The sequence below is a fragment of the Lepidochelys olivacea genome (assembly GCF_965140295.1).
Source record: "Lepidochelys olivacea isolate rLepOli2 genome assembly, chromosome: 1".
Lineage (NCBI taxonomy): Eukaryota > Metazoa > Chordata > Testudines > Cheloniidae > Lepidochelys > Lepidochelys olivacea.
Window position 1 is genome coordinate 118,544,865 of NC_140411.1, and position 21,027 is coordinate 118,565,891.

Here is a 21,027-nt window from a genome sequence, read left to right on the forward strand (position 1 = left end):
CTACAGATGGGGGTAATCCGCCCTTCTGGCAGTGCATGGGCATCTCCAGTGGTTCTAGTTCCCAAACCAGATGGGGAGATACGTTTTTGCGTGGACTACTGTAAGCTAAATGCTGTGACTCGTCCAGACAACTATCCAATGCCACGCACAGATGAACTATTAGAGAAACTGGGATGGGTCCAGTTCATCTGTACCTTGGACTTAGCCAACGGGTACCGGCAGGTACCACTAGATGAATCCGTCAAGGAAAGGTCAGCCTTCACCACACATGTTGAGTTGTATGAATTTAATGTGCTCCCTTTCGGGCTGCGGAATGCACCTGCCACCTTCCAAAGACTTGTAGATGGTCTCCTAGCAAGATTGGGAGAATATGCAGTCGCCTACCTTGATGATGTGGCCATATTTTTGGATTCCTGGGCAGAACACTTGGAACATCTACAAAAAGTCTTTGAGCGCATAAGGGAGGCAGGACTAACTTTAAGGCTAAGAAGTGTCAAATAGGCCTCAACAGAGTGACTTACCTTGGACACCAGGTGAGTCAAGGAACTATCAACCCCCTACAGGCCAAAGTGGATGCTATCCAAAAGTGGCCTGTCCCAAAGTCAAAGAAACAGGTCCAATCCTTCTTAGGCTTGGCCGGATATTATAGACGATTTGTACTGCAAACAGCCAAATACCTAACCAAAAAGAAACAGCCAAATGCAGTGCAGTGGACTGAAGAGTGTCCGAAGGCCTTAAAGCAACACTCATGTCTGACCCTGTGCTAAGGGCCCCAGACTTTGACAAACTGTTCCTAGTAACCACAGATATGTCCGAGCGTGGTGTGGGAGCAGTCTTAATGCAGGAAGGACCAAATCAAGAGTTCCATCTTGTCATGTTTCTCAGCAAGAAGCTGTCTGAGAGGGAAAGCCACTGGTCAATCAGTGAAAAGGAATGTTAAGCCATTGTCTACGCTCTGGAAAAGCTACGCCTATACGTTTGGGGACGGCGTTTCCACCTGCAACCCGACCATGCTGCGCTACAGTGGCTTCATACCGCCACGGGAAATAACAAAAAACTTATTGGGTGGAGTTTAGCTCTCCAAGATTTTGATTTTGGCATACAACACATCTCAGGAGCGTCAAACAAAGTGGCTGATGCACTCTGCCATGAAAGTTTCCCAGAATCAACTGGTTAAAATTGTCCTTGAGATGTGGAAAATATTGTTAGTCTTTTTACCTATATTTGATTTGGGGGGCATGTCATAAAAATAAAGGGAAGGGTAACCACCTTTCTGTATACAGTGCTATAAAATCCCTTCTGGCCAGAGGCAAAACCCTTTCACCTGTAAAGGGTTAAGAAGCTAAGATAACCTCGCTGGCACCTGACCCAAAATGACCAAGGAGGAGACAAGATACTTTCAAATTTGGAGGGGCGGAAACAAAGGGTCTGTCTGTGTGATGCTTTTGCCGGGAACAGATCAGGAATGCATTCTCAGAAACTCTGTTAAGTTAGTAAGTAATCTAGCTAGAAATGTGTTAGATTTCCTTTTGTTTAATGGCTGGTGTCACGGTTCCTCCCCCACTCTGAACTCTAGGGTACAGATGTGGGGACCTGCATGAAAAACCTCCTAAGCTTATCTTTACCAGCTTAGGTCAAAACTTCCCCAAGGTACAAAATATTACCCCCGTTATCCTTGGACTGGCCGCTACCACCACCAAACTAATACTGGTTACTGGGGAAGAGCTGTTTGGACGCGTCCTTCCCCCCAAAATACTTCCCAAAACCTTGCACCCCACTTCCTGGACAAGGTTTGGTAAAAAGCCTCACCAATTTGCCTAGGTGACTACAGACCCAGACCCTTGGATCTTAAGAACAATGAACAATCCTCCCAACACTTGCACCCCCCCTTTCCTGGGAAATGTTGGATAAAAAGCCTCACCAATTTGCATAGGTGACCACAGACCCAAACCCTTGGATCTGAGAACAATGAAAAAGCATTCAGTGTTTTACAAGAAGACTTTTAATAAAAAATAGAAGTAAATAGAAATAAAGAAATCCCCCCTGTAAAATCAGGATGGTAGATATCTTACAGGGTAATTAGATTCAAAAACATAGAGAACCCCTCTAGGCAAAACCTTAAGTTACAAAAAAGATACACAGACAGAAATAGTTATTCTATTCAGCACAATTCTTTTCTCAGCCATTTAAAGAAATCATAATCTAACACATACCTAGCTAGATTACTTACTAAAAGTTCTAAGACTCCATTCCTGTTCTGTCCCCGGCCAAGACGACTACAGACAGACCCAGACCCTTTGTTTCTCTCCCTCCTCCCAGCTTTTGAAAGTATCTTGTCTCCTCATTGGTCATTTTGGTCAGGTGCCAGCGAGGTTACCTTTAGCTTCTTAACCCTTTACAGGTGAGAGGAGCTTTCCCCTGGCCAGGAGGGATTTCAAAGGGGTTTACCCTTCCCTTTATATTTATGACAGCTGGTAAAATAGCTGTGCTGGATGGAATGTATATTCCTGTTTTTGTGTCTTTTTGTAACTTAAGGTTTTGCCTAGAGGGATTCTCTGTGTTTTGAATCTGATTACCCTGTAAGGTATTTACCATCCTGATTTTACAGAAGTGATTCTTTTACCTTTTCTTTAATTAAAATTCTTCTTTTAAGCACCTGATTGATTTTTCATTGTTCTTAAGATCCAAGGGTTTGGGTCTGTGTTCACCTGTACCAATTGGTGAGGATTTTTATCAAGCCTTCCCCAGGAAAGGGGGTGTCGGGCTTGGGGGGGATATTTTGGTGGAAGATGTCTCCAAGTGGGCTCTTTCCCTGTTCTTTGTTTAAAAAGCTTGGTGGTGGCAGCATACGGTTCAAGGACAAGAAAAAGTTTGTACATTGGGGAAGTTTTTAACCTAAGCTCTTAAGAATAAGCTTAGGTGGTCTTTCATACAGGTCCCCACATCTGTGCCCTAGAGTTCAGAGTGGGGAAGGAACCTTGACACAACCCCTTTGACATCAGTGCTCAATCATATTTTGCCTCAGATGGCACTGTGAGTGCTAATACCAGATCTGAATTCAGCCACTCAGTTTTTTAAAGTCTTAAGTCCCAGCTACAGGGTGGCAAATACTGTTTTGTGCCAGCCTTCCACAGCAAGGTAGTCCCTTGATGCAGTTGAAGCACAGTGATATCTTGCAATGTACAGTAAAGTGAAACTTGTTGTAACGATCTTTTGAAATTTTGCCACAGACCTGCCAAAGTCTCCTCCACAAGAGTGACACAAAGTTTTAAGCATGTCAGTGGACTTGAGAATTACAGAATACACTGAGTCATGAGTCTATTATATTCTGTGCTATGGTGGGAATCCTTTTTCATTAATTAATATGGCAGTTACATTTCAAATGGTGCATATATTCTCTACCCACTAGAGGCCAGACACTAGAGCAACCAGTGGAATTCCCTAGCTGGAGTGCTTCCCCCATGTATCTAACCTATATTGAAGCTGAAATGGAAACATAGGACCCTTATGGTCTATCTGCAGCCGCTTTCAGGCAAGCTGAGGAAGCAGCTCCCCTGGCTGACCCACAGGCAGCTGTGCTAGGTTTGTCACAATTGGAATTTCTAGTTTTGAACTCTTGCAGCTCAGTATCTTACCTACTGTTTGTAGTCATCATAATGCTAGTTACACACTGTTCCACTCAAATTCTTGCCATGGTTCTGAGGGGGTGCCATGTATAAAGCTACTACATTTTAGGGCTGGTCGATAAATGCAGGTACATTTTTTGTAAAAAAATGTTGAAAATTTTTCATTTCAATTTCAAATTTTCCAAACACTGTGACCACTCTACAAGCTGGTTGAAAAACAGCCAACGGCACAGGATTGTGCTGATTCAGCTACCACGTCTATGCCAATTACTTTCAAATCTCTCTCCCATCTCCTGACCCCCACCTGCTACCTGTTCTCACATCTCCAATTGTTTTATAGACATCACCTCTCAGATGACTCAATGACATCTGAAATTCATTCTCTCCAAAAGTAAACATCCCATCTTTCTCCCTAATCTCTCTACACCACTTCCTTCTGTATCACCTTTGCCAGTTCCATTACCCTTCCCATGACGCAGGCTAACAACTTCAGGTTCACCTCTGAATTCTCTCGCTGCTTCTCCCCCCCCACCAACTCTCTAAATCCTTGAAATAACCCAGATCCACCAATTGATCACTTTGCCCACTGATAAATTCCTTGTCCACATTTTAGTCTCACCTTTCCTTGGTACCTTTCTCTGCTCCAGCTTCCCACCTATATCCCTGCCAGTCTGTTCAAAATGCTGCTCCCAAAGGCTCTGACCCCATCATTCCCCTCCTGGATCCCATTCCTGGCTTCTCTGGTTTGGTGCATCAAATTCAATTTTCTTATCAGATTTCATCTTTCAACTTTCTTTCTTTTTCAATTTGTGCTATGCTGTAACCTCTTTGGTGCCGGAAATGGATGTTACCCTACAGACGCCAATGTTGCCACCACTAAAGCCAATAGGAATTTTTCCCCTATGGTTTTAAAGTGTTATATAAATTTATGGTGCTGTAATAAAGAATAAAACAGGCACTGTACACTGAAAGGTTAACTACTTATATAGCTGTGGAAGAGACACAAACATTGGGTCCAAATCATATATGTATTTCATAGCAAGAAACAGTCATTTACTTAAGTTCATACTTAAGGAAAAGAAAGAAAGGGAAATAACTATACAACACCAAACCATATGCCATATCTTCTGCCATGCTGCTAAAATTAAGTTGTTATGAACATGATCAGGAATTACAACACTTATCCATATTTAAAACTTTTAAAAATAATTCAAAATTTAAGAAGTCCCAGAAGGTTACAATAGTCTTTATTTTTGAACAGATTCTGTCCATAAAAAGTGCAGGCCTTATTTTCACTTAATTTCGACTGACGACAAGCAGAATATCCCCTTTCACCAAAAGGGATTTGTAACTTCATAATGCAGCCCCTTGCACTACAGCCACACTTCAGCTTCCATCTCTGCTATCTGAGGGGTCTGGCGGTAGGAAAAACAGGAAGGGCTTTTATAAAGGTACCCAGGGGGAAAGGAAAAGACTCGTGAGAAAGTACTGTCATTAACAAAGGAGGGGTGGAATTAAATGAAAGATGTTTCCAATATGACGGAGGTATTGAATTCCATTTAGAAATCTGCCTTTAAACAGATGCAGTTTGGACATTTAGGAAGTAAGAAATGCCTTGTAAACACAGGTACAAATAAAGTGGATGTAACAGAAAGTTTGAACACATACAAAACAGCATGGGCAGGTGATACAACTCCAATGGTATCAAAGTGTTGCTCTCTCCCTGTCCCCAAACCCTTCAAATCCTGCATTAAAGGCAGGGGACAGAAGAGGTATTGGCAATCCCCCACACCTTCCAGAGAATACAAGAATTTCATTGGGTTATGGTTGTTCCTGACACTGGCTTCCACAAAGGGAGTGGTCAATGAATGGGGAGAGGATGAGGCCAGCAGAGATAGCTGGGTACAGAGAAAAGCAGATGGAGCAATTTCTCCAAAGGTAATGCAGTGACTGTGCTTCCTTTGTGCCCTGGGAAGAATTTTACAAACAGAAAAAAATAATTCCTGGAATTCCTGCTGGGATGAGGGAACTACATATCATCCCTTAAACAGTACTGTGGCTATATGCTCTTAGACTCTCTATACAGTGCTGCATGCAGCAAACAATCCAGAGTCTCATTAACAGCAGTGGGCATTAATGAGGTAACACATTTCCTATAATGAACTACTCTTGAACAATTTCTCCCATGTTCTGGGCACAAGTAAGGTTTATTTCATCATCAGTGGGGCTTGTCTTACTTACTATTTTATATTGGACTTCTGCAGTATTTGTAATGGAAATACAGTTTAGAATTCGACACTTCACTTATGTTTGATTTTTTTCCCCCTTTGTTCCCTGGTGTACAGGATTACGTTCCAAGGGCTAAATTAACCCTTTTCTAATTCTGTGGCGTCAATATAGCTACAGATGGAATGGATTTTGTACTCTTTGCTTTTGGGGAGCTTTTTTAAAAAATATGAACCACGCCCCTTTCAGATTCCAGTACCAAAGAGGTAATCTTGAATCATAGCACCTGAATGGATTTTTGAGAGCATATTTATTTTTCCTCAGCTTGGTCTGTGAAGATCCAGTGGGAAATCTGACTAGAGCTGGCTGGAAAATGGAAATCCCTTCCTATGAAAAAATGTCATGTTTTTGAAAACATTTTCACCCCCAAAATTTCAAAAAATGAGAGGACAAAAAGAGAATTTTTTGTCTTGTCAGCCGCCTGCCTGGAAGCCTTTTGTCAATTTTGTTTTCTCCCTGCAGGTTCCTCTGTAGCCAAGAAACAAATCACGCTGACTGAAAATTCCCAACCAGTTCCACATTTGACCTAAGACTGGGCAAGAACATTCTAGTAGTAGCAGGATTTAGGAGCATCAGGTTGAAAAAAAGTCAAGGAAATTCACCCTATCCCATTAAACCAGCTATTGTGAGTTACTATCAACTATGCACTTGATTGATGTTGCTGAACATTGTGAAGAGCCCGAGTTTGAACACTTTCCTAAAAGTCCTCATGTGCTTAAGAAAGAAAGAAATAATCATGTGCATATCTGAAAGCCATGTTCAAAAACACAATCATAGAAACCCTGACCAAGTGCAACTGCACAGTTTTGTACTTTGGATCTTGTAAATACTGAATAAGCTTGGAAGATCTGTTCCTCTAGAAGCCAAAATAGAGGCCTAGATTCACCACTGTCTTGCACCTTATGTCACCATTTATATCTGTGAAAATCTGTATAAAACGCTACCAGTCTGACCTGGTGTAAATAACTACCCACAATGCCAAGGCACTGGAGAACCAAGTCTGGTATCTTAGATATCGGCAATTATTTTTCCCTCTATCAAAGGACCTTAGACCCTCGACTCTATCACCTCAGGCCCCTCGCCTGGAAACAGCTCAGATACAAGTTGTACCTACTGGCCTCTCTGGAGCAAGTGTTATTTCCCACTCCCCTTACCTAAACAGTTATTCGGAGTACTCTGACCTGAATAACACTAATCTAGGGACTAAAATATTGCTTTGCCATGATGCCTACAAAAAAACTACCATCTGGCACTGGTCATGGCATTGACTACCTGTAACTACTGAGACTACTATTAGGATTGATATATGCAAATACACCATATTTCTACTGTTACCTTGTCCTCCCCATCCCCTTCTTCCAACCAATCACTCCCCTCCTCCCATTTGTCACTTTATTTACCTGTGTTATGTTGTCTAAATCCTAGATGTTGAGCTCCCTAGGGCAGAAACTGTCTTTGTGTTATATGTTTGTATAGGGCCTAGCACAATGTGGCTCTGATCCCTGATTGGAGTCCTTACATGCTATCACAATACAAATCATAAATAACAATAGTAATCACATTTCTAAATAATAATACTTTGAAAATATAGACTATTCACGGGCCTCAAATTGCTTTACAAAAGTGTATAAGTAGAATTAATGTTTTTCTATGAGAAATGAAGAAACTGTGACACAGAAAGGTTTTGATCTGCCCCATGTCACACAATGAATCCAAGGCAGAGTCAGGTTAGATTCCTTGGGGCATTTCCTCTGTTTGTGTAAACTGTCAGAGCCCCAAGGGGTGAGGGGTAGGGTTAACCTAGACCTCTGGGCTATGACAATTTATACAAGCTGAGGATTTGTCTCATCTCTTAAGTCCCTGCCGGTACTCTATTCACTGGACCATATTGCCTCCCTAAAACACATGCACTTAATATCTTCCATATAAGTAACACCATGTGCTCATTTCTGCAGCATGTTTCTTTTCCAATTTTTGGTTATAAGAATGTTTTAGACTCCCAACACACAGTTGTTGCTTGGGTTTCTTCTTCTGAGGTAGGGCTCATAGAATTATTGTGACTTCTGATGTTTGTCCTGGAAGCTTTCACTGGCATCAGGTACTGAAGGTTCTTCCAAAATCTGGAATTTGAAGGAAGAGACTTATCCTCTTTCCACTTCACAACTCTCCTGGATGGTAGAAGCTCCAGTGATTTTGGCAAGAAATTATAATCACTTATAAGCATGTATTCAATTAATATAATTTTAATCTTCCTTTCAACCAGTGCCTTATGCAGTCCAGTCTCAAGTTCATACATGACTCGGTCAGAAATGTAGTTCTGGCTCAGTATAATGATTAATCTTCTGCTTTTGTCAATAAATGAATGGACATCATCAACAACGGCTGTAAATTGAAAGATACAGTCATTAAAATCAGTTGAAAGTACAAGCATTGACTCAAGACCTCTTTTAGCAGTAGTGATAATATTGTACACATTTCAAAGTGACTAAATTACTGTATGTTTTGTTCCTTCCTAATCTATCACGCTACTAAGTAATATGAAAAAAAAAAAGAGAAAAAAAATCTCAGATGTTTAATTCTGATCAATTAATGCAAAACAGCAATGGAATCCTAATTTGCCTGTAGTCAGTATACATTTCTTTCATGTTGGAAAGCAATTACAAACCAACATATCAGCTCTGGCTATTCCTTATTTAACAGATAAGGTCATCCATAAAGGTCCATCCTGAACATCAGAGTACCTCCAAATTAAGTCATCAGCCATGCACAGCTAACCATCTCCTGTAATGCTCACTAAACTTTTAATCCTCACTTCACTACCTTTTGTACCACCAGATACCTTCTTATCTTCTTATTCAGTAATATCTGTACCATAGATAACCTCAAGTGTGTGTAATACTAGCACCCTCTGCCAAATGTAACAGTATAGATTACTATAGAATGACATCTAGCAAACCATTATTTCACAGATTTTCAAAACCTGGTGCTTTCTTAAAACAGGGATTGCAGAATAATTGTTATTAAAAACAGTGAATGAAATTAAATGGAGAAGCCCTATATCCTGCAAGCAACATGTAACAATATGCTCATGCAGGGCCAAAATATTACCTAAACATTTTTTTCCCCTATAGACCTCAGAATCACATGGAATCCCACTGTACTGTCTGAGAATTGCAGCCTTTGTAAACGGTCATCTATTTATAGACTTTGTATATTCAAAATTCCATGTGATCGCATTTATCTATTTTAAGTATTTCTGCCGCACCCATCACATAGGTGTCAGCTATAACTCTGAGTCAGTTTTAATAAAAGCGGCTTCACCTTCTACATTTTAAAGATTACAGAAATAGGGGAAAATGTGTTTCATAGGACAGGTACAGCAAAAGCAGTTGTATTGTAAAGCTAAGCTTACTTTTCAAATCATTAAGATCTCTCAGGTTTCTGACAAGCTGTAAACAGAAAGCTTTCTGAAAAGGAAGAAAGCCAAAAGCAGAACTTTCACATTCTGTGGTAACACTACAGCTAAATTGTTTTTCTCCCCTGAATTAATCTCAGCATTTAACTAGATAAAGGGCAAAGTTCTACCCTCCACAGATTATTCTTGTTTGGTGGGCAGAGTGACATATTTTAGCTGATAGAATTTTATGATCTTTGTTCCATCGGGGCTCAAAATCTGCTGTAATTCCATGCACTGCTGGAAAGAGAAAAGGAGTTGGCCTTCTAAAATTAGTGGGTCTTATAAAATCTGTGCAAATCCTGGGAAATCTGATGACTGCTTTGTTAATGGTTGACCTGCCCTCAAGCTGCATGGTAGCAGCCAAGGTAGGGAGTCTATGGGTGTTAATGATGCTTGAAGAAGCATTAAGTCACAGTTTGTATGCCAGAGAGCAGAAAATAATATGGCACAGAGAGCTGCTGCTACCATGCTCCACCCTCTCTCATTCTTGTCTCTGAAAGCTATGAATACCCAATCCTGTAGGCCTTTCATGTTCTAGGAAGGGAAAGAGCATGTCATAGAGCTAGTACTCCCCCATCCTCCTCGATGCACTCTGGCCAAGATGCACCTAGTGGATGATCCAGAGACCATTTAAGTAAATAGGAATCTTTCCATTAATTTCAATAGCCTTTGGATCAAACTCTTCTTTTGGTTACCTCCACACACTGAAATGAAGGACAGAATAAGTCTAAACTTTCTAAACAGCCTCTGATTTTACATGCATGTTGTTTAATGTGTATTCTGTCATTTGCACCCCAAAATAGAATCCCCTTTGAAAATGAGACACGTAAGCAAAAATGCCACATTTGCAGAGATCTTTCTAATTACAGATCCTGGCATCTTTGTGAGAATTTTGTATCAGTTTAATATCAAGGACATTCCATTTGCTTACCTCCTCCAGGAGATACATCCCGCTCAAATATACACAATTTGTAACCAAAATGGTCTTCTAATGTCTTGGGCAATATCTCCAGAGCAAATTTTCTTTCTTCTATATTGGTAGATATGGAGTCTTTCAGGTAAGACACAAAAGCATCATATTCTTTTCCATCTGGAAAAAAATGACCAATTTTTGTCCTGTTGGTGACTGAACTGATCTCACCCATTACACATAGGATAGCTGACCCTTCACCCCGACCCTTATAAATACTGCCCCACTGGCAACGATTTTGAGATAAGAGCTTTCTCTCATCCATCTGCCCAGTCACCTTTCACACAATATATCCAGGATCAATTTCAATCTGACACAAATAGATCTGCCCACTTTGTTTTCCAAAAGGGTTGCAAAAACTGTGTCCCTTTTTTATTGAAAATTATTGAAATGTGAAATTTCTTGACCAGCACTAATCATACCTAGTTAAACTGAACTTATTGATAGAAACTTGCATCATTAAAATATGGTTTTACCCTGAAAAGTGAGTCTGTAAAAACAGCATTGTGGGATTCCAGGTTTCTTTCAGTTCTTCTCCTACATTAAAGACTGTGAACCACTTTGAGATTTACTGATGAAAAAGCTCTATATAAGAGAGTCAGGTATTATTATTATTCCACTATTGGGCAGTATTGCAATGTGGAGATTGTCAAAAGGAAAAAAAATCAGGATATATTTTATTTTATGCATTTAGATTTATAATAGCATAACAAAAAAAAGGCACCTTCCCAGGCCATAAGTGCTGCTGGCAGTTAGTCACACACACACACACCAAAACATAAAGACAAATTCAGCAGCAACTTCCACCATATATAGCAACTAATTAAACCTTATAACTGAATAATGAAAAATAGCACCCTGTCCTCCTCAAATATAGTTTCCTCAAGCAGCGCCTCCCAAAATCCATTGTAAAAAGGATAGCTTAACAAAGGATAGCTCAAGAACATCTGATGAAGTGAGCTGTAGCTCACGAAAGCTTATGCTCAAATAAATTTGTTAGTCTCTAAGGTGCCACAAGTACTCCTATTCTTTCAACAAATTGAGGCTCTCTCAGACCAAGGGCCATGAAGCAAGTCCCAAAGTTCAGAGGTACTCATAAAAACATGGACCACCTCATTTCTACTGAGAGAATTCCATCTTGAGCACTTCTAACTGATCTCAACTGTGGAACTAAGATATGGGGAAAGAGGCTCTCTCAAGTAGGTGGGTCCGAAGCTATTTAGGACTTTACAGGACAAAAACTTTATGGTACATGCAGAAACCAATAGTCCACCTTTATCAGTTATGAAGCACCAGTGTAACATGTTTCTGGTGAGATTCTCCACCTTAACAAGCAGGCTTTAAGATCAAGACTTAATTAAAGCACACTGCAGTAATCTACCAGTTAGGTAACACAAGCACGAAATCACACTAGCATGGTCTGTATCCAAGAGTAAAAGCTTCAACCTCCTAGCCAGATGTAAAAGAAAAAGACTGTCCTAGTCCTGATGAAATCTGGTCATCCAGGGAAAAGTGGGAATCTAACCAGACTCTCAAGTTGTGGATACAAGAAACAAGTCAAGGACACACATCTGCAATCACAATAAATGGACATAATCCTCTTCCTAGCTTCCACTGTTTCGCCCCAACCTACTAACATCAATTTTGCTTTATCTGGATCAAAGGTCAGTCACCTCACTCTCTACCATGTCCCGATCTCTACCAGACACTGGGAGAAGCTTCCCACTGTGCCATCTAAGTCAGAGGACAAAGAAACACCAAGTTGGGTGTCAACACCACAACCCAAGTTTTGTTACTAACCCTCCTATATATGTTTAACAGGAGGGAACATAAAGTGAAAACCTGTGTAAAACTCCACATGACAGAGGCCCTAAGGGCTCTCTGGGATCTCCTCAAGTGTGTAGCCCCAACCATGCACTCTGAGGTCCTCAAGTGAGTCAACAATGCCTTGTGGTCAACAATAGAATTAGAATAGAAAAAATATTGGCACATACAATGTATCTTCATGCATTATTAAGAGATTACCAACCAATGCAACTAGTGCAGTCTACGTACTGTATATACAGACTGACAAGGGTTAAGGAAATCTGAGGCATCTAGATACTATGAGGGCTGTCTCACCAAAACTGTCTCAGAAACTAAACCACAAAGGAAAGATCAGACCCAGAACAAGTTGGCCAATTGTCAACAACAAGTGATGGCTTCTTTGTGACAGCCTGCTCTCCTTAAGGTAGACATTGACAACCCCCATTAACACTGAACCAGCATCTCTCCAGTGATCTCCAGAAAGCACATGAATCTAGAGCACAAGTCAGGTGAGCACAGAAGGAATCTGACAGCTCCAGGGTACTCGTCTTCTCAGAATCGTCCCTTCTTTCTCTCCTCCACTAACCAATCCCTGACTTTCAGAATGAAAAAATCAGGACACATTATAGGATGACGCATGCTAAAACAATATGTAATGCTATCTGTCACCTTTGCTATTTTCTCCCACTCCCAGACACTTCTTTCCTAGGCAAGTCCTGTCTTGTTTACCCCTCTCCATCTATTCCTACACAATATCCTCCTCTCCTGGATTTTCTTTTGTTTCCATCTCATTATTTTATAGGGCCTACCTGAAGCCAGAGTACACTATTTTATTAATAGTTTTATATCACTAAATGAACTTGTTTCAATGGCAGCATTTGCCAAATCCTACCTCCTATTGTGTCATCTTTTCCAGTGATGTCCCTGTAAAATAAAACTAAGTCAACTCTGAATATCACAAAGAGAACCATCAGGAGCACAGGAACAAGTGAAAAGAATACAGCCACGATTATTCCTGTAGTAAATACATGTCGGGGGAGATCTGGAGGATTCCCTGTAAAACAAAAGCCCAAGAAATTACAACTTTGTGACACAAGTGGCTCACGACATGATTTTTCTTACTAAAAGTCATTATTATCTGACAGCTAGAACTAGAGAACTCTACTTCCAGTGTGAATCCTTTCCTGGTAACGTCTCATGTGGCTATGCATCAGTTTGTACTGAAATGGGGAATGAAACACGGGACAAAGCTTTCAAGGTTTACTCCGTGGACTGCCACCCTGCCCATGGCCCCAAATTAGGAGATGTATTTTACCCCCTCAGCCCCACACTTGACCCACATAAAGCCCAATAGACTGAGCCTTAGCTGGGTGAAATGAATTGGTCTGGGAGAACCCCAAAATGTCACACTTGACAAATATTGTGTGTTACTCAGTTTCCCCATTCAGCTTTGTAATGCTGCTTGACTGAATAGAGCTAAACCACAGGAGGCTGTAAAGGGGTTATTATAGAACCTGGGAGGAAAGGTGAGGCGATGACAGAGATAAGTGATCCTCACATACACAGATTCAAAGGAGTTAGAAGAGAACAATGGCTGGCCCGTCAGTTGGTGGGAGAATTGACCTAGTTAGCTCTATCCAGGCCAGGATATGTCAGTGAAAAGGCTGACAGTCTGACTGAGATATCTTTATGCAGTGTTGTTGTAGCTGTGTTGGTCCCAGGATATTAGTGAGACTAGGTGGGTGAGGTACAAATGTATTTAATTGGACCAACTTCTGTTGGTGAGAGAGACAAGCTTGAAGAAGAGTTCTGTGTAAGCTCGAAAGCTCATCTCTCTCACCAACAGAAGTTGGTCCAATAAAAGATATTAACGCACCCACCTTTTCAGTATGAGAGAGACACAGGGTATGTCTGCACTGTAGTCACAAGTAGACATACCCAAGTTAGCTGTAATCTAGATAGCTTGGATACTGGAGCAGTGAAGCTGTGACAGCATGCACTTCTGCATGGGCTGTCTAAATCCACCTGGGATCCTGGGTAATTTCTTGTGGAATTAGACGGTACTGAAGCTCATGCTGCTGCAGCTTCACTTGCTATTTTAAAGCTAGCTCAGATATGTCTACTCGAGTTGCAATCTCACCCTGTGATTGTAATGTAGACATACCCACAGAGACAGAGGGAGAAGACAGCAAGCAGTGTAGGATGCTTCTGTGAACTCAGAGGGGGGGAATAAGCCAGGCCTGCCTGAGCTATCGATAGAGAGGTTATGCTTAGGAAAGGGAATATGCCTGTAGGACTCTTATTTTAAATCTACTTCTGTAACTACTAAGTTGGGACCCACTCAGAGAGACCCTGAGAAGGGACAGTGGTGTAGTTAGCCCAGTAACCATGACAACATGTGTGCCATGTAGTGTTGAAACCAGTTTTCCTCAGCCAGAAGGAGATACATAGGAGGAAATGGTGGAGATGAGATCTTTGGGGGTACTAATAGGGATGCAGAGAAATACCCCTCCCCAGGCTTTACCTTAAAAAGTGCTGATTCTTAAAGGATATAGTTAGGCTTGGCATAATTCGGGGGTGGGGGAATAATTTCAATGGATGATGTCAATGTTTATTTTTAAGCATTTTTTTATTTTTACGGATTTAAATTTTCATAGTTGTAGGAAATTATGGGGAGGGGTTCAGACAAGTTTTAACAATAGTAGACTTTGAGATTCAAAAAGTCAAAGCTTTATAACCATTAAAATACAAATCATTAGCTTCACATGTCAAAATATACATAGTAAATATCCTTAAATCAAGTTTTAATAAGTTCTCAAGCAGCATTTTTCTTACTTTGCCTAGCCATGTGTTTTGATTATTATCGATGGAAATATATTGTCATCAATTTTTGTGTGTACAGTGAAATTGACATTTACCAATAAAAATTTAATGCTTCCAAGCCTACACATAGTATTTGTAAGTCATTAAATAGCAGAAGTAAGAGTATTATATCATACTGTACCTTTCTTCAGTTTAAATATTTTAAATTGTGGTTTATTTGTAGTTTTCAAGAGGCAGGTATAATTACACTTCAGGTCCTCCTCTTTAACAGTTTTAATCCACAATAGTTTTGAGGCATACTTCTTGTTTCCTGAATTACTACAACAGAAGTGCAGAGTTAATGAACAGTCTTTCCTCATTACTACATCCAAAGGAGTAATTTCAATAAAGTAATTTAAAGGCACAAATATTATATGTAATGTGGTCTTAAAGGGGTGGCTGTTTCCAATAGCCTTCTTAATATTCACACCCAGTATAGATTTTATAAGTCTAAAAATAGGCTAACAAAGCTTTCAAATAACCCTTTCAAGATATTCTTCTTCTTCACCTTCACAGTTAAGATATAAAACCTGATGTTTAACAGATCATTACAATAAGAAACTAAGTTTTTATGATTCTTTAGGACTGCAGATCAGAATGAACTAGCTGTTCTGTACTAAAAAAAACAATTAATGAATAAGCCAACTCATACATTAGACATATATAACTACATTGCTTCCCTTTTCCTTCTCATTGTCAAACTTAAATTAACCTTTTCACTGAGGACAATATACTCTATCAGTGAGATGTGGAGCAGAGTCAGCATGGTACTGTTCTCCACAGGCCCCGATGGATAAGCAAACCCAAGATTTATTAGAAATTAAAATTCATAGTAGTTTATTAATAGCACCTTGGCCTTGGGCCAGTGCAGAAAAAAAAATAGTACAACAAAACTTAAAACTAAATCCAAAATTATAATATATTACAATACTCATAAATACAGATTTTAAAAAGGACATACATCATTAATGAGTATATGATCACCGTGCCACTTGCTTTTGCCTTATTTTAGTGGCTAACCATGCAAATAGGGCAACTGCTTGAATCACAGACACACCATTCCTAACAAATATTCTTTGTCCTCACCCATAACTATTTCACATTTGGGGACAATGTATACCTTCAAATCAGCAGCACTGCTATGGGTACCCGCATGGCTGCACAGCATGCCAACATTTTTATGGCTGACTTAGAACAACGCTTCCTCAGCTCTCGTCCCCTAATGCCCCTACTCTACTTGCGCTACATTGATGACATCTTCATCATCTGGACCCGTGGAAAAGAAGCCCTTGAGGAATTCCACCATGATTTCAGCAATTTCCATCCCACCATCAACCTCAGCCTGGTCCAGTCCACACAAGAGATCCACTTCCTGGACACTACAGTGCTAATAAGCGATGGGCACATAAACACCACCATATACCAGAAACCTACTGACAGCTATACTTACCTACGTGCCTCCAGCTTTCATCCAGACCACACCCCACGATCCATTGTCAACAGCCAAGCTCTATGATACAACCACATTTGCTCCAAACCCTCAGACAGAGACAAACACCTACAAGATCTCTATCAAGTATTCTTACAACTACAATACCCACCTGCTGAAGTGAAGAAACAGATTGACAGAGCCAGAAGAGTACCCAGAAGTCCCCTACTACAGGACAGGCCCAACAAAGAAAGTAACAGAACACCACTAGCCGTCACCTTCAGCCCCCAACTAAAACCCATCCAGCGCATTATCAAGGATCTACAACCTATCCTGAAGGACGACCCATCACTCTCACTCTTGGGAGACGGGCCAGTCCTTGCTTACAGACAGCCCCCCAACCTGAAGCAAATACTCACCAGCAACCACACAACAAAAGCACTAACCCAGGAACCTATCCTTGCAACAAAGCCCGTTGCCAACTGTGTCCACATATCTATTCAGGGGACACCATCATAGGGCCTAATCACATCAGCCACCCTATCAGAGGCTTGTTCACCTGCACATCTACCAATGTGATATATGCCATCATGTGCCAGCAATGCCCCTCTACCATGTACATTGGCCAAACTGGACAGTCTCTACGTAAAAGAATCAATGGACACACAGACGTCAAGAATTATAACAGTCAAAAACCAGTTGGAAAACACTTCAGTCTCTCTGGTCACTCGATTATAGACCTAAAAGTCACAATATTACAACAAAAAAACCTTCAAAAACAGACTCCAACGAGAGACTGCTGGATTGGAATTAATTTGCAAACTGGACACCATTAAATTAGGCTTGAATAAAGACTGGGAGTGGATTAGACTCAGATATTAAGGTCAGAAGGGACCATCACGATCATCTAGTCCGACCTCCTGCACAATGCAGGCCACAGAATCTCACCCACCCACTGCTGCGATAAACCTCTCACCTATGTCCGAGCTATTGAAGTCCTCAAATCATGGTTTAAAGACTTCAAGATGCAGAGAATCCTCCAGCAAGTGACCCGTGCCCCATGCTACAGAAGAAGGTGAAAAACCCCCAGGGCCTCTTCCAATCTGCCCTGGAGGAAAATTCCTTCCCGACCCCAAATATGGTGATCAGCTGAACCCTGAGCATATGGGCAAGATTCACCAGCCAGATACCTAGGAAAGAATTCTCTGTAGTAACTCAGATCCCACCCCATCTAACATCACATCACAGGCCATTGGGCCTATTTAGTTAAAGATCAATTGTGAATAGTTAAAGATCAATTAATTGTCAAAATCATGTTATCCCATCATACCATCTCCTCCATAAACTTATCAAGTTTAATCTTGAAGCCAGATAGGTCTTTTGCCCCCACTGCTTCCCTTGGAAGGCTATTCCAGAACTTCACTCCTCTGGTGGTTAAAAACCTTTGTCTAATTTCAAGTCTAAACTTCCTAATGGCCAGTTTATATCCATTTGTTCTTGTGCCCACATTGGTACTGAGCTTAAATAATTCCTCTCCCTCTCCGGTATTTATCCCTCTGATATATTTATAGAGAGCAATCATATCTCCCCTCAACCTTCTTTTGGTTAGGCTAAACAAGCCAAGCTCCTTGAGTCTCCTTTCATAAGACAAATTTTCCATTCCTCAGACCATCCTAGTAGCCCTTCTCTGTACCTGTTCCAGTTTGAATTCATCCTTCTTAAACATGGGAGACCAGAACTGCACACAGTATTCCAGGTGAGGTCTCACCAGTGCCTTGTATAATGGTACTAACTCCTCCTTATCTCTACTGGAAATACTTCGCCTGATGCATCCCAAGACTGCATTAGATTTTTTCACGGCCATATCACATTGGTGGCTTATAGTCATCCTGTGATCAACCAATACTCCAAGGTCCTTCTCTTCCTCTAATTGATGCATCCCCAGCTTATAACTAAAAGTCTTGTTATTAATCCCTAAATGCATGACCTTACACTTCTCACTATTAAATTTCATCCTATTACTATTACTCCAGTTTACAAGATCACCCAGATCCTCCTATATGATATCCCGGTCCTTCTCTAAATTGGCAATACCTCCCAGCTTTGTATCAGCCGCAAACTTTATTAGCACACACTCACTTTTTGTGCCGAAGTCAGTAATAAAAAGATTAAATAAGATTGGTCATTACACAAAGTAAAACTATTCCCCCATGTTTATTTTTCCCCCCCGACTGTTCCTCACACGTTCTTGTCAACTGCTGGAAATGGCCCATTTCGATTATCACTACAAAAGGTTTTTTTTCTCTCCCGCTGATAATAGCTCACCTTAACTTATCACTCTCGTTATAATGTATATGGTAACACCCACTGTTTCATGTTCTCTGTGTATATAAAATCATCCTACTGTATTGCTCAAATAAATTTGTTAGTCTCTAAGGTGCCACAAATACTCCTGTTCTTTTTGCGGATACAGACTAACAAGGCTGCTACTCTGAAATCTATTTTTTGAGAGGTCACAAAACAAGGCATCCAGGACAAAAATATAGAAAGCTTTTTAACCTCAAGTGGCAATCCAAATTACAGTGTGATAAATGATGGGATAGATCTTCCACATGCCCTAAACTACATGGACAAAGGCAGTTAAAATTCTCAATTCCAGCATACCAGCCTTCTAAATAAGCTGTCTGCATGGACAGGTAATGGAGAGCTGTGAAGGCAGTGTGTTATTACACAGACTGTCTAAATATCTGGCATAACTATATGTCTTTTTTTTAACAAGGAGAAACCATGATGACATCTGAAATAGAGACAACTGCCATATCCAATTGCTTATTAATATCCTCTATTCCTGATTTGATCATGGATTTCACCTTTTTAAACTTAAATCTAATCATTTCCATTCTGTGAAACCTAGAGAATGCAAAGAATTTTGAATATGCTCTAACCAAGGAAATTTATGAGAGAGAGTCCTGCTGAGCTGTTCCTCTAAGCATAACCTTGGCAAATGCTGTGGGTACATCTTATTCAAATCCAAAAATTAATGCTACAATTTAGGACTTTGGACAGCATAGAGTTCATACTTGTCTCAGCTCTAAGGAGGATGACTGCAGTATTATCTGGCAGACCAAAAATCTTCCTAAGAAATTTGTATGGAATCACTTCCAGCCCCAGGGACTCATTCTACCCCCACATTTCTGTGCCATAGAAAATTTGAGCTTATACGTTAGCCTCAAACACTCTAAGGCCTAGTGCACTTCAATTGACCCCAGAAGTCCAGATAAAATGTTAACACTATTGCACTGAATCTGAGACCTTCTCTTTTGTTACCTGAATATGCTTGTCCCACAAGCCATTTTGTGAGAACCAGATACCCAGATAGCCAAAAGAGCTAACTTGTTCAATATAATGCCATCAAACTTCCATTTATGCAACCTCCGTCTCTGACTAAAGACAATTACTTTATCTTTGGCATAATTTATCAAGAGACCTTCCCATTGTGAGTATAAACCAAACACATTTAAAAAACACTTCAATCACAAAGGTGCCTGTGACAGTAAAACCATATTTGCATATAAAAAGATAGTCACAGTGTGATTCATGGTTTTACGGGGGGAAATACTGAGCCCGTTTTAATGCTAGAACAAAATCATCAATATAAAATTACGAAGAAAAGGGCTAAAAGACAGCCCTGTTGAACCCCCTTTGTAACTGAAATAGAATCAGTTCATTATCCACAGGCCTATCCCAGTCTTGGTCACTGTCTGTCTGTGAAGACCTCTTAAAAGAAAAAGTAACCAGGGATCTATTCCAGCAATCTCCAATTTGCCCCACAGACGATCCCCATCAATACAATCAAAGGTCAATTTTAGACCAAGAAAAGCTGCATACAATTTCCTCCCCTGAAGGAGGCACATATTTGTGAAACAAATAAGAAAAAAAAACAATTATCTGTAGTGGAGTGGCCCTTTTGGAAACCAGCTTGTTCCTCAGCAAATAAATTATCTTTTCCTGCCCAGCTCCCTAGTCTCGCCAAAAGATATCTAGTGTAAGTCTAATAAATTAACTGGGTGGCAATTCCCAGAGTCTTTTCTATTCCCCTTTTTTATAAAGTGGAATAATAATATTGATAGCCCAACCTGAGGAGAAAATCCTTGTATTATTTATATTAGAGAAAAGTTTAGCCAAAACAGGTGCCCACTAGTCAACGTTTACCTTAAATACTTCTACAGGGATAAAAACCTTCCATGGTGCTTTATTACAGCATTATTGATCAATTAAAAAGTTAACTTCCTCACTGGATACTGCAGAACAGTCTAGAAGGGAACAGGGAATGGAGGCTACCAGAGCTGATCGTGCCAAAAAGTTATTAGATGGTGTGATGCTGGCAGGCCAGGTGCCAGCTCTTGCCAACGTAGCAGGCATTAGCTAAGAGATGACAAACTCATAGCTGGAGACCGGACCAGTTCACTTATGTATTAGCGTTGCTCAAAATAGGTATTAGTCTTATAAGAATGTATTTAGTGTTTAGAGTCTATAGAATGTTTGTAAGTTGCTGCATGTATTAATGTAATGTCTGTATTCCATGCTATAA

At 40.4% G+C, this 21,027-nt stretch overlaps 1 protein-coding gene across 2 annotated transcripts in view; it reads right to left on the reverse strand.

Annotated features, from left to right (window-relative positions):
• Positions 1-4,856: 4,856 nt before the first annotated feature.
• The window catches only part of IL18R1 (interleukin 18 receptor 1), a 41,012-nt gene continuing 24,841 nt past the window's right edge, over positions 4,857-21,027 (reverse strand). For both annotated transcript variants that reach the window (XM_084610305.1, XM_084610306.1), the window contains 4 exons: positions 15,150-15,286; positions 13,038-13,199; positions 10,301-10,459; positions 4,857-8,294 (listed from right to left, as the gene is read on the reverse strand). In XM_084610305.1, the coding sequence (XP_084466431.1) occupies positions 7,891-8,294; positions 10,301-10,459; positions 13,038-13,199; positions 15,150-15,286 (862 nt within the window). In that variant the 3' untranslated portion in view covers positions 4,857-7,890. The remainder of the gene's footprint in view (positions 8,295-10,300; positions 10,460-13,037; positions 13,200-15,149; positions 15,287-21,027) is intronic.